General features: G+C 37.0%; 1 protein-coding gene across 1 annotated transcript; it reads left to right on the top strand.

The window, feature by feature from the left end:
• The first annotated feature begins 5539 nt into the window (after positions 1-5539).
• On the top strand, positions 5540-7574 carry LOC113275789 (putative methylesterase 11, chloroplastic). The gene is made up of 5 exons (XM_026525354.1): positions 5540-6071; positions 6149-6388; positions 6498-6641; positions 6792-6923; positions 7067-7574. The coding sequence occupies exons 1-5, from the start codon at positions 5706-5708 to the stop codon at positions 7358-7360; spliced, it is 1176 nt and encodes a 391-aa protein (XP_026381139.1). The 5' UTR covers positions 5540-5705; the 3' UTR covers positions 7361-7574.
• Positions 7575-10576: the final 3002 nt, after the last annotated feature.

The raw sequence follows: 10576 nt of genomic DNA, 5'->3' as shown, positions 1-10576 counted from the left end.
CAATTAATGATGTGGTGTTTGATCCATATTTGAAACTTGAGGAGGATGGAGATGAGGAAGTTGGTGATAGAGTATTTTCTAATGTGGAGACCTATACGGGACCTTTGTTTCATTCTACCGGGTTCGTCATTTTGGATCCTCGTAGAACGCTCTGCCAAATTGGTATTGTTCAGAAAATTGTACCTCAACAATCTCGTTTTCCACTGAGCATAGCCAACTCCATATTTAAGGACAAAGATGTCAAATTGAACTATGCAACAACAATAGCTCCGTCGGTCGAAGATTGGAATGCACGTTCCCAACCGGCAAACCAAATGAGTAGAAGAGAGGTTGAAGCTGCTCATGGGACATATGAAGCGGATGTGAATTACATGGAATGGTATCAAGAGTGGGCTCATCCTTATGTGGAAAATTTGGATCCCGAGGTGCGGAGATATTTGAAGAAGGCGGCGAAGGAGAGTTCAAAATCAGCGGAAGAAATAAATGAACAAAACGAATGGGAGAAGATGGTGGTACATATACTACTAATTATGTTTATAAATGTTTTTTTGTTGTTGATTAGCTATGAATAAGTGTATTTGATATGAAAAATAGGTTGAACGAGTTAATTGGGTGTCCAAGGACATCACCCGGATGATTGATTCGGGAGAGAAGTTAACCGTCCCTGAACTAAGATTACTTCGGAATCGAGTCCAAGGCATAATACTCCCTGAGAAATGAGGTTTATATCCTCAAGAAGATGACCGATCAAGGAGAAATAAGAGGGCTAGGTCTCCTTCTTCTAGCGACGACTCAGATACCCCCCCCCCCCCTCTGTGACCAAGCTCCATCAAAGCAAGGAAGAGGTGGAAAAAAAGAAGGCCGTGGTGGAACAAGTGTTGCTCGAGGTGAACGTGGTGGAGGTAAAAAGACTCACACTCAAGCTGGTAAGGGAAAAGGAGGTAAAAAGGCTAGAGTTGTAGAACCAGTTGTTGAACGGTACCAAGAGGACGATTTGGATGTGTTTTTACAAGAGTCTTCTGGGGAGGAATCAAGTGAATGACAATCTACTCGCTTTTTAGTATTTTACTTCATGAATATTTTGTTATCTAAGCCTTTGACATTTTAATGTTTTCGTTCTTTGGTTAAGGATTGAGATAGATGGATTTTTATAACTTTGCATTTATGAATTAATGTTAGTCTTTCAATATGTTTAATTTAAGAAAAATGAGGAAAAAAAAACATCATTGTTTTTTTCAGGGATTTTCGGCTAGGTCGTTGCTTCACAAAACCAAGCCGAAAATGCCTATAAATGTTGAAAAATAAACTTTCATAACCGTAAAACTGAAAACGGTTAGAAACTACCAGCCGTAAAATGTACCACGGTTAGGAAACCCGTCCGTGTCCTGTTCACGGTTGGGAAAAACCTAGCCGTTGTTTGGTCTAAATTTCCTGAACTACAATGAGTTATGTTTACGTCTAGATATCCAAGCCGTGTTGGAATCACGGTTAGGTCTTATATCCGTAAATAAGTTTACGTCTTAGTCGACTTAGATACTTCCTAGCCGTTTTGTGGGTAACGGTTCGGAAACCCATCCGAGAGGATTTACGTTTGGGACATTCCTAGCCGTATAGTACTCTGGTAAACCAAAAAAAAAGGGTTCCTAGAAACGACTACATATCCAAGCCGTAATTTCTAGCACAGACAGGAATCCCAGCCGTTTTTCTGGCTAAAAGTAAAAAATCAGGATTACGGCCAGGAATCCCAACCGTAACTCTGACATACCACCAACTCTGCAGGTCATACAGAATTACGGCTTGGTATGCCTAGCATTTCCCAGCCGTAATACTCTGTTTTTCACTTGTACCACTTCAAATCGGCTAGTTTTTGAATTTTGAAAAATATATCCGTTTGAAGACTAATCTATAGAAGGTTCTAGATGTTCAACCACCTATTTAAACTTGAAATAACTTGTTCTCCATATAACCACCCATTCCAAATCAAAATCACACCTACAAGCTCTAGTAAAACTCCTAATAACTCAATGCAATGTACTCAAAGGATAAACCCGACTTTAATTTGGATGAAGACTTATATCTTTATCAAAATTTTGTGTTATGCTATCCAAAGAAGGGAGAAGAATGAAGGAATAGTGGTGTACCAAGTCAATCTTATTGGAAGAAGATTTTTGAAAATTTTTGTAGTGAAACAGGTAACCCTAACAACCGCGATGGGATTGAATTGTATCTTCGATTCTCGAACATACGCAAAAAAAAAAGTGGAAGAGTATATGGCTTTACTTCGTATGTGCAAGCAACTTCGACTTAGAGGTGAGACTGATGAAGAAGTCGTAGCTCAAGCTAACAAGGAATGGAGGAAATGGAAAGGTTATAATTTCAACTTCGAAGCTCAAATGACCATCATCAAAGATTTCTTGATACATCAGAAGGGATGTTATTAAAACTAACTTTGTAATGGCGATATATTAAGCATGTAATGAGTTTTATTGTGGTCTAGTTAATGAAAGTATTAGTAATTATCAATCGTATTAAGAATTCATGTCGGATCAAAAAAATTCTCAACTTTCAAATCTAATTATGACAGGGAATGTTTTGTAAACCCAGCCGTTTTGCAGACTCAGGTTATTCAGGGAAGAATAACGGCCAGAAGTTCGTAAATTCCTGTCTGTTTTCTGTAATCACGGCTGGGAGTTCCTGATTTCACAACCGTTTTGTGGTGTTACGTCTGGGAATTTCTAATATCCCAACCTTGTGTTGATTTTCGTCCGGGTCGACAAGTTTACCCAGCTGTTACTGCACAAAATTCCAGATTTTTTTCTTCAGATTTTCGACGGATTTGAACTGATAAAATTGATGTTGGGAGTTGATTATAAGGTTATCTTGAGTTTTGTGATGAAGGGTTTCGTCATTTGTCAAAAAAAAATTGTCAAAGAAATTTCACCAAAATCACCATTTTTCCTTCTTCAAAACTCAAAAAAATCAAGTTTAGATTTACAAAAAATTAATGTTTGGATTAGTCTAATCGATTCATTAAAAGTGATTAGTTAGCTTAATCAATTTAATCAGCACTAATCAAATTAAGGGTAAATTAGACATTAGAGAAAAATATAGATAAGAAATTATATAGGTTGTTATTTCATGACCCAAAAACCCACCCTTTTTAAACCCCAATAATAGGATTCAAAGTTCTATCATTCTCTTTTGAAAACAATTGCTGGTTACTTCAAAATAAAAATAATTGCTGGTTGGTCTTGTGGTCCTGCGAATCCGTGTAGAGCTACGGATAGACTAACCGATCCATGTGTATGGCACTTTGAAAAGTATCGGCAACACCAACATCTTTGCTCGTGTCACAATCATATAAAGCTCATGACTGGTTACATACAGTACGATCTTGCATCACATGATGGCGATCGATCGTAACCTGATCAGTCATATATTGATGTCCTCTTTATATGTACTCTTTGTTCATCATTGATCAAAAGAACATGGCTCGTGGATGCCATAATGTCTCATTTTCCCCAGTGTTGAAGCGAGTTGACTCCTCACCTGTGTTCTCAAATCGGCAGTTCCACGGTTGAGGTCTACTAAGTGTCTAATAATTGCCACCTACAACACGTATGCCGGCTTAAACATATGTCTTGAAGTAGTGATGATTTTGCCACCCCTAACTTAAGTGAGAATGTACGTGTAGGCCCTTGTCTTGATGAATGCCGGAGTCGGAAGGGTATCAAAGATTTGATTGGTGTGATGTCGGGAGCAGTGCTACTAATTGGTGTTGGTTGACATCGAAGTTATTAGCTGAGCCAATCCCAGAGGCATGCATTAACAAGCAGCTTGAATTCATGTACAACCACTACTTTCCCACCACCTCCCCAATATTTCTTAAATGTTGCTAGTGGTGAGGAAGATAGCTAGATATGGGTTTTCTTCTCACTGTTCTAAAAATAGCTTTACATTTTTAGATTAAGAGATCATGCCTGCTCTGAGATGCAATGATGTTACTCATCATGCAGCAGCTTCGGCTTCACCTTTTGAACCCCTCTCTCCATTTTTACAGTTCAGATACGAGGGATTTAAGGAGAAAGCGTGGAACTTAAGATAATTCAGGTAGGATTTATTGGGACAAATGGCGAACTTCCATTGAAAAAAAATTGTTGGACCACCCATGTCAATTGTCTCTAAAAGCTTCTTGTTAAATAAAAAGAAATAGCAGTGGCAGAATTACCTTTAGAGTTCCACTTTCTAGTCTGTAGTCTACAAAGAGAATTCTTGTTGAAGCCTTGAGGGAATTTTCATTAGAAGATTCTTTGAAACTCTCTTTAGCAACCCACTTTTTGATTGTTAATAATACCACAATTAGCAGCATAGAAAATAAAAAGATATGAAGAGATATTGCCATATTGGTGAGGAAAAGAGTCATTGGTTAACAAATAATGAGTCCGGTATTTTAGTCTTGAGTGCTGCATTATTTTTAACATATGTATAATGTCCTCATTGGTTATCTACTTTAGTAGACTTCAACAAGAAAAACACTCGGTGTAAGTTCTTGAAGTACTTATTGCTCATTTTATATTTTTTGAGATCACTTAGATATACACGGTGTTAGGCTTAGTCCTATCGGTGCTAATCTAGCAGTTAGATTAGCAGTCCACGTCAGACAGGACTACGTTCTAAGAGCCTCTCCAATGAAATGTGTGTGAAGGAAAAAGTATTAATCCATGTAGGATCCACAACCATATTTATAAAAAATCATCTCCAACCCATTGATGTGAAGATGATGTGGCAAAAAAAAAGTTAGACACCCTCTAAGTGAACCTCTAGTTTTACACATTCACTCAGAGGATGTCTTCCCATCCTAGTCACACTTTTGTTAATAAAAATCATTGAAAAATAAAAATGGGAAAGATTTTAACCAATTTTATGCCTACAAACAAACAAACAAATAATAGAAAACTTTATAGGTTGGAGGTAAAACTTTATTTTTTTCTAATATTTAGAATTCTATACACAAAGGATGTCTTAGAAGTGATGCCACATGAAATATTCACATTTACCATCGGAGAAGCTCTAAGTCCTATGAAAATGCTAATCTACCAGCTAGATTAGCAGCCTATGTCTGCTGGGAACACCGCATGCGCTGTTTGGTTCAGCCCATAACACAAATGCTGGTAGACCCAATACAGAACCGTGGTGCTCATCCTCGGAGTCTAAATCCCACTCCCACTAATGAAAACAACAGAGTGAAATCTCATATAAATTAGTATTTGTGTAAAAAAAAGAAAAGATTTGGAGGGGGTAAAGAAAATGAAACTTTGATGATTGCAGGACTATTTGGCTGCTAGCTAGCTCCTATGATATAAAGTCAAATAGTTGGGAGTTAAAAGTCTTGTCAGAGTCAGACCTCATATAATGGTCAATGACCATCTTTGACTCCAACAATCCAAGTCCATACCTTCCGAGTCCAATATGATTGCACAATAAATACTGGGAGCATTTAAAGCATGCTAATCTAGTAGTCTTCCTAGTGTTGCTGTTTCAAACCCCATCCATGATTTTGACCTTAAACTTGAGGTAACTTATATGAAGTAATTGGAGGTGTCATTTAAACTTCCTTCACACCTCATTACAAATAACAGAGGAGGGAGAAGAAGAGTTAAAGCTCTCTGAAACTGTTTCTCTCTCTCTCTCTAAATGCAGAGAAAATGGGTAACCTGTGTTGCTGCTTGTCACCTAAAAAAGAGAAAAAGAAACTATCAAAACGTTTCTCAAATTCAACAACACAACAATCAGGGATAATAAGTTCAAGTAATAGGTGGAACAGAATAAGAAATCCTTCAAAAAGAGAGAAAATTGAAGATATGCATATTCAAGAACAAGCAATTGCTGCAGCTATACTACTCAAACAACATCAACAACAACAACAACAAAATGGAAGAGGAACTTCTATTCCATTTGATCGTTCTACTTCGTTAAGACATTCAGCTTCTTCAAGAAAACAATCTTTGCCTAGAAGTTCTAGCACCAGAGCTCGTTCATCTACTGATCCACTGCTTCCACCTTATCAACTGGTTTGATTTTCTTATTTTAAATTCCAAGTAAAATATTGACACTAAAAAAATCTAATTTTTTTTTTTAACTGATATAGGATGCAATAAACGCTGATGATTTGGAGACGAAACATTTTGTCCTTGTTCACGGAGGTGGATTTGGTGCTTGGTGTTGGTATAAAACTATAACACTTCTTACAGAAGCTGGATTTAAGGTTGATGCAATAGATTTAACGGGTGCTGGAGTTAATCCATTTGTGACTGATAGTGTTACAAGTCTTTCTCAGTATGTGAACCCACTCACTAATTTCATTCAGAAACTTGATGATAAGGAAAAGGTTTGATTTCTTTCTCATGTTTTCCTAATTAGTTTTTACTTTCAACGATTTCATCTGCTTTAAAATGTTTACATAATGTTAGTTTATGAAAAGTTTGGATTTGATGCAGGTGATCCTGGTGGCTCATGATCTTGGTGGTGCGTGTATCTCATATGTAATGGAGTTGTTCTCATTAAAGGTTGCCAAAGCTATTTTTGTTGCTGCAGCAATGTTAACGAGTGGGCAAAGTACTCTTGATATGTTCACCCAACAGGTTTGTTTTTGACATCTAGTTTCCATCTCCTTTCCATGTAAGAATTTAGACTGTACCAAGTATTCTTTTCTGCATGATATGAAATCGAAAATTGGCGTCGTATACAATTTATAAATTTCACTTCAATAGAGTGTTCTTATGCTATTGCAGGCAGATCCAGATGGTCTAATGCCACAAGCTCAGACATTTATATATGCGAATGGGAATGATCATGCTCCAACTGCTATTGAACTCAATAAATCATTGCTGAAAGATTTGTTATTTAATCAAAGTCCCACAAAGGTATACTGCTTTCCTTCTTACACGCAGAATGTTAATTTCTTCAAGTTTTAATGAACTTTGGCACCCATTTTGCTGCATTTTTCGCCTGTCAAAAGTTTCTTGATATTCAAGTTTTGCATTTGTTTGTGCTTCTCTTCTTCAAGGATGTTGCATTGGCGTCTGTTTCAATAAGATCAATTCCATTTGCACCTGTTCTAGAGAAGCTCTCTCTTACTGACGAGAACCACGGCTCAGTCCGGAAGTTTTATATTGAAACAACAGAAGACAATGCCATACCACTCTCTCTACAACAAAGCATGATAACTGCAAATCCTCCAGAACAAGTATACCGGCTAAAGGGTGCCGATCACTCACCGTTTTTCTCAAAGCCTCAAGCCTTACACAAGCTATTGGTTGAGATTTCAAGGATTCCCTCAGTTCAGTCAACTTGTACATGACCATCTTGCTAAAGCCTAACCCATTAGTGTATGATTGTTTGATAATGTATTGTGCACTAACAGTCAATCAACATGGCTGGATGAATTGAATCCACAAGTTTGATTTTTGTTTTCAATGGAGTTGGTTCGTGTCTATTTTCACTGTTCTTTGTGTAATATGCGAAATATCAAATATTATGTGGGTCTGTTCGAGTGGACGAACAGCATTTGATTATGTTTAGGCAGTAGGCGGATCTACAAAGGAGTCTATGGAATATGGTGTGTTTATCTGCACCTCAAGCAGTAGGAAGACTGGAACCACGAAAAGGTTTATGTTCCTTGTTCTTCTTCTTTTTTTTTTTTTTTTTTTTTTTTTTGGATCGGTAAAGATAAATTTTATAACGTGCATTGTGTTATAGGAAACTCAAACACAAGTCAAGTTACAACCTATACAGATGCAGTGCAAACTTAAAATTGAAATACTCCAAAAAAGAGTCCAATGGAAAACCCAATACATTGCCAGCATGGATAAAGGCTCAGCCCTGACTGTAGCCATCACTCTAATCCTACCCGAATAGCCCAAAAGCTCAAATCTAAACCAACAACACTAGAATCAACCAAATGAAAGGAAACCCGACTCATACTCAATTTTTTTGAGGCATGCTTATTTATTATCCCATCTATTGTGGTTTTATAAGGGGTGTCTAAAGGTAGTGCAATTAACTATATATCTTTAAACAATCTAATTACTAGATTGCCCTTATCATCAAAAACCTAAAATCAAAAATCAAAGTAACCTTTAAACTTAAATATCCTGGACTCCGATTCAATCAAACAAGCAATCAATCAAAGGAAACGCAAATCGAAGTGAGCGATGTTGGATTGCGAAATCCAAATCTCAATTGCTCTTAGATGTATTTTAGAATTCATTTGTAACAAACCCATCTTGTTTTTGATTGATTTTATTTTGTTTGATCGATAAAATATGATTTCAAAGATGAAATTAGGGTTTTCAGAAGATCAGTTCGGCTGATCTTGGAATATCAATTTTGAGCCGAACCTAGTCTATGGTTTAGAGAAACACTATGTTCGGCGAATGCGATTTTGTTAGATTTTTTTCGAATCAACCGAACCTAAATTCATCAGTTATAGAGTGAAGTTCGGCTGATAACTTGTCAGCCGAACATCTGTTCTTTGAAAATACACCTAGGTTCGGCTAGCAACGATTTTTTTCGAATCAGCCGAACCTAAATTCGTGAGTTACAGAGTGAAGTTCGGATGAAAACTTGTCAGCTGAACCTCTGTGTTCCGAAAATATACCTAGGTTCGGCTGACAAGTTGTTAGCCAAACCTAGGTATAGTTTCGAAACACAGAGGTTCGGCTGACAAGTTTTCATCCGAACTGTTCATCTGGTCTGTAGATCTGAATTTTAAAAATTCAATTTTTTGACAGATTCAACTTATAAAAAGGACATTAAACCTCGTATAGAAGTCTACCTCTGATTTGAATCACACATTTTGGTCACTTCTAATCACTAAAATCTCAAAACCCAAGTTTTTTTTCACTTCTTCTTCCTCTCAAAAATTCCAACTCTTTCACATAAGTTTGATTTCTCTACTAATTTAACGCTAATAATTTAATTTTAACTAATCAAATCTAATCATAATTATTATCACTAATTATGTAAGGGTAGTTATGTCATTATTAAAAACGATGGATAAGTGATGTTGTTTTTTTTATCTAGTGACCCTATTTTGGCATTGTTTAGTATGCCTCAAAAAAAATCCAGTATGCCTCAAAACAGGTTTCGGTGAAAGTATCTCAACCGAAATAACCAGATGAAGATTGTTGAAATCTTCCATGAAGATCCCACTTCGCGACCCTAGAGTGTATAACTGACTGGAAATCTAACCCAAGAAAGATTAACTGCCAAGAAATCCCATATAAGTCAGAATCAATCACCACCATTACGTGGAAAAGCCTCAAAGAGCTGGAAAAAATCTCACCGCAGAGTCCACACCACTGGATAATTTTAAAAACCTGGAAGCAAGCAGCACCACCATATCACTGCCAAGAAGAAACCTGCTCAAAAATGCTTTATGTCTACCGTTTTTTTCCACCAAAAATACCCCGTTTATGCGTCACTATCGTACTGATCCATGACATTCACCCCATGACACACGGCGGGCGAATGAGTTCACCACTTCCCAATCAAAGGCTTAAATCTGTGATACATAATGGTATAGAGATGCGTGTGTGTGGTGGGGTGGGGGGCTATGAAACACCTTTACCATCAGCTGCATCACCACCTTTACCATAAGGCGTGACTATGAAACACCTTTACCATCAGCTGTATCACTACCATCAAACCTCATGTCAGTCACCACTAGAAAGGTTTACATTCCTCTAAGATTTAATGAATACCTACCTACAGATACTTTGTTCTACGAAATCTACATTTTTCATGTTTGCCAACCCGTGCTTTTTAGGCTATGACACAGCTGAATTCCATGATCTTGAGCATACACAACGAGCTTCTAGTGAAGTACCTAACCTGCCATCCCAGCGTTTTTTAACGACAAGCTGAACTTCGGCATAAAATGTACTTATTGTGTTACTGGATTTTTTTTCAGTTTTCAAAAATGTACTTCTAAACCGAATAGCCGATGTCGCTATGTTAAAACACGGTACTATCCATAATCATGATCTTGGATAAAAGTATTCTCATGATAAATCTGTTATGCATGCTTCAGCCTTGTGTCTTTTGGTGGTAAGTTGATAATTTTGTTTTCTTAATTGGTTGGACTTTTGGTTTTTACATCGATCATTTTCTCAATCTGTTGATTCTCATTCTGTTTTAGCATATACCATATGGTCTATCTGGAGTTGTAGTCGGTGTAAGTAATCCCACTTGCAGTATTCTCGTAATACTCACTGGAGAGAAAAGTATCGTAATTAAGTGAAATCGTTTACACGCGTTTCGTTTAAAGATTTTTGGGGATCAAGAAGCGTCTAGTAGTACCGTTGGTGGGAAAATATAACTGTATATTATAGTTTTCAATTACTGATTTGATTGACTAACGGTATTGTTGAACCTTGATATTATCTAGTTTGTTTATTTTCTGATCCTTCTCTTCTGATAGAGGGTCACTCAAACTAGATCAAGGATCGACAATTATAGATCTATTATTTCAAGACCTGAAGATAGGACTTGTGATCATCCATTGTTAACATAC

The sequence above is a fragment of the Papaver somniferum genome, chromosome 4, assembly GCF_003573695.1.
Source record: "Papaver somniferum cultivar HN1 chromosome 4, ASM357369v1, whole genome shotgun sequence".
Lineage (NCBI taxonomy): Eukaryota > Viridiplantae > Streptophyta > Magnoliopsida > Ranunculales > Papaveraceae > Papaver > Papaver somniferum.
Note: the sequence above shows the minus strand (reverse complement) of the source record. Positions and strands in the feature narration are given on the sequence as shown.

Excerpts from the sequence above, each read along its gene's own strand:
- LOC113275789 (XM_026525354.1), top strand. The coding sequence starts at position 5,706 with ATGGGTAACCTGTGTTGCTGCTTGTCACCTAAAAAAGAGAAAAAGAAA. Across the intron at positions 6,642-6,791 it reads TTGATATGTTCACCCAACAG|GCAGATCCAGATGGTCTAAT; the intron begins GTTTGTTTTTGA and ends ATGCTATTGCAG. Across the intron at positions 6,924-7,066 it reads TTAATCAAAGTCCCACAAAG|GATGTTGCATTGGCGTCTGT; the intron begins GTATACTGCTTT and ends CTCTTCTTCAAG.